We start from the raw sequence: 3,581 nt of genomic DNA, 5'->3' as shown, positions 1-3,581 counted from the left end.
CATCAAGGTTAGTTCCATTCCAAAATAGAATAAAAAGAAAAGGTTTGAATATTATCCACGCTGACCTGACCAACAGCCAGTCTTGACTACACTCCCAATTGGTTTTGCTTTGCTACAAAACACACAAAAGGTCACCACCAAAACACTACTTAAAAACCCACTCTTCACTAAGCCTCAATTGTCAACTAAACCATTCAATATAAAAGCCCATTCCCTCTCACCCTTTGTCACTTCCATTTTCATATACATCTCTTTATGCTTCCAATTTCCAATTAGATAAAACCAACTGATCCAATTCATAGTATTATCCCAAACATGAACCCATCCGACATAACCACCGTCCACCCCGACATCATTCAAACTCACATCCTTAATCGACTCGACGGTCCCACCCTTGCCTCCGCCGCCTCCGCCGCGTCTCATCTCCGCCGTCTCTGCACCGAACCCCACCTCTGGCAAAACATCTGCACCGCCTATTGGCCTTCCCTCAACCACCCCCTCGCCACCGACCTCATCTCCGCCTTCCCCGCCACCCACCGCGCCATCTTCTCCGACTCCTTCCCCTCTCTCCACTATTCCCCTCCCAACCACCGCCCAACATCGCAGCCGCCGGAACAACTCGTCTCCGCCGTCGACCTTTATTACAAGGGAAAGCCCATCTTTTCCCGTGTCATCCAAACCGGAACCCGAAAGGGTTGGTTCCTCTGTTCCCCCCTCTGGGTTGACCTACTCGACCCCAACGAGTTGGTTCCCACACCCCTCAAGTTCCCTCACGGCGACGAAGAACACTTGCTCAACCACCTCCAGGAGAATCTCGCTCTAAGCTGGATCATCATCGACCCGAGCCAAAAGCGCGCCGCGAATTTCTCGAGCCGGGTTCCGGTGGCGGCGCGGCGCCACTGGCTAACCGGGGAGATGGAGGTGGTGTTCGCGATGGCCATGGAAACGGTGCAGTGCGTTATAAAGGTCACGTGCTGCGGGAAAATTGGAGGAGCGATGCACGTGAGGGAGATGAGTCTTACCCTGGAGGACACGGAGGGAAGACACGTGCTAGGGAGGGATAGTTTGGTAATTTTGCAAGGGGCGATGGAGAATGGAGAGAGGAAGAAGGTGGATGCGGCGGAAGTGAAGTTGAGATATGAGAAATTCTGTTGCGTTAAGAGAGAGAGAAGAGAGAGAAAGATGAGGAGAGATAGAGCAACGGACAGGGTTGCTATGCTCGTCGCTTTCACCCTTTTCGCGTTCCTCTTCTGGTGTATGACTTTTTGAAATTAACAGAACCAAAACTATATTCAAAATGTTAATAGTACCCAAAGGCAAAATAGAACCTGATAGTTGAAAAACACACACATAATTGTGTGTATCTTATTCCTCTTTCTTGATTCTTTTTCTCTATTGACCCATACCATGTAACCTCACTACATTATATTCATTTTATGATTTTTTTTCCATGTCCTAGTTTTGTTGCCAGTTTTGATGTTTCCACTTTGAAGTTTATACACTACTTTTTTATGGTGGTTCACAATCGCCGATATATGTTTGTTCACCGCATATATACACTTTGATTATAAACTAATTTGTTTTTCGGGTAAAATTAGCATGAGTAAGTGTGTGCTTTCAATTAAGTTTTCACGTTAATCACTTTTAAATAAACGTAATAAATTGTAACTTATATCAAATTATAAAGTAATATCCAATTTAAGTTTGAAGTTCATTTCGATGCTTATTGCATATTGATGTTAGTCAAGTTGTTGAGATTTTAAGAGTATAAAAGTCGTAAATTCTTTTTGAAAAGTATTGTTTTTTTTATGATATTTTTTGTACTTTTCTTCTTTCTTAGAATGAGTTGTAAAACTCTATAGTCAAGAGAAAGGATTAAGTCTAAAATAAGTATATTGAGATTAAATTTTTTGAATTATTGTTTATCTTTTATTTTTATATGCAAAAATTATGAGTTGTTATTTATTATTAAATTAGGGTTCTTATATAATTTTAAAAATTATGTATAAATTAGCTCAAATAATGAATTACATGAATTTTAAGGTTTAGAAATATTTTTTAAATTTTATGTATTTTGTGGATTGATTTTGCGCTTAATCTATATTTATGTTGAGATATAGTCCATTCACTTAAAATTCTTTTATTAATCTAATTTTTTTAATTTAAGTGTATTAAAAATTTAACTAGAATTAAAAAAATTCAAACCGTCCTAATCTACAATATTTTAAATAATAAGATTACCATTTATTTTTTGAAGTTATTATTTATTTTGTTATAAATTTTTATTATGCTTTAATTATAATTTTAGAGTTTTTTAATTCAAATAATTAATATTATCTAAATAAAAATTTTATTGATGAAATATTATTTGATAAGTTAATATTTATTGATGTGTTGCACTTACTAAGTAGTTATCAAATTTTTAGTACCTATATCAGATATTTACTGTTTTATTTTAATTTTTTTTTTTGTGTTATCAAAAGCTAGAATAAGTAATCTTTAAATATTATCTTTAAAGATGTTCTAAGACCAACTTTAACACTAATTTTTAAGAGTTGTTCGGTGCTGAGAGAGAGAAAAATAGTGTAGGAATGATATTTTATCAAAGAAACATTCATGTATAAAAAGTGAAAGATTTGACATATTTTTTATTTATTTTAGTTGCGGTGAATGATGAGAAAGAGAAAAGAAAAATGTTTAGAAGATAAAGTTGCCCTTGCAGGAAGTGTTAAAATGGTGTGCAAGAAACTTGAATTATGTCAAGATACCTGTAGTTATTATTCTGACTTCGAGGTTCAATTCAAGCTAATCATTTATTAATTCGAGTTTGGCCATGATTCAAAACGGAACGCGATTATCAATGGTTTTTTTTTGCTCTGGATCCATTATAAAGTCTCACTTGCAAACTGCAACTCAAATCTTGACTATAATCAATATACGTATGAGTAAATCCTCTTATTAATGACTATTATAAGTTTAATAGTTTATCATTTTCGGTCTTGATTTCAGAGAACGGATCTTCTACAGTTTATAATTTTTATTTTTTTTTTATTTCCTCTTCATCTTAGCTTTCTCTTCTTTCTTCTCACTTTTTTTCTATCTCCTTCTCCTCCCTTTCACCCAACCTCCCTCTTCTTTCCTATCTTAGTCTTTTTTTTTTCTCTCTTCATTTAACTTTCTTACCTTTTATTACTATTCATTTTCAATCACTTTCTCTTTTTATCAAGCCTTTTTCTTTCCTTTTTTCGCTTTCCCTCACCCTCTCTCTCTTCCACTTTGGACTTTATCTCTTTCTCAGTCTTCCTTTCTCTCTCTCTCTCTCTTTTTTTTTAGTTTTTTATGCCTATTTTTGATTTAGACAAATTTTTTCATTTTTATTTAAGAGAATTTTGTTGGCTTAAAAAAATGCACTACAAGATATAGTTTCCTCTAAAACTGAAGAGGATCTGAATTCTTGATTTCTTCTATCTTAGTTTTCAATAGCATTAAAAACTAAATTAAATAACTTTAAGTATTTGGACCTTTTTTTTTAAGCCAAATTTTGAACATACTGATTATAAAATTTGAATTGAAAAGTTTTT

General features: G+C 34.6%; 1 protein-coding gene across 1 annotated transcript; it reads left to right on the top strand.

Annotated features, from left to right (window-relative positions):
* Positions 1 to 1,582, top strand: LOC113856343 (F-box protein At2g27310). Its single transcript, XM_027488128.1, has one exon. The coding sequence runs from the start codon at positions 316 to 318 to the stop codon at positions 1,267 to 1,269; it is 954 nt and encodes a 317-aa protein (XP_027343929.1). The 5' UTR covers positions 1 to 315; the 3' UTR covers positions 1,270 to 1,582.
* The last annotated feature ends 1,999 nt before the right edge of the window (positions 1,583 to 3,581 follow it).

This window comes from Abrus precatorius, unplaced genomic scaffold, assembly GCF_003935025.1.
Source record: "Abrus precatorius isolate BTA unplaced genomic scaffold, Abrus_2018 Scaffold11, whole genome shotgun sequence".
NCBI classification, from domain to species: domain Eukaryota; kingdom Viridiplantae; phylum Streptophyta; class Magnoliopsida; order Fabales; family Fabaceae; genus Abrus; species Abrus precatorius.
Note: the sequence above shows the minus strand (reverse complement) of the source record. Positions and strands in the feature narration are given on the sequence as shown.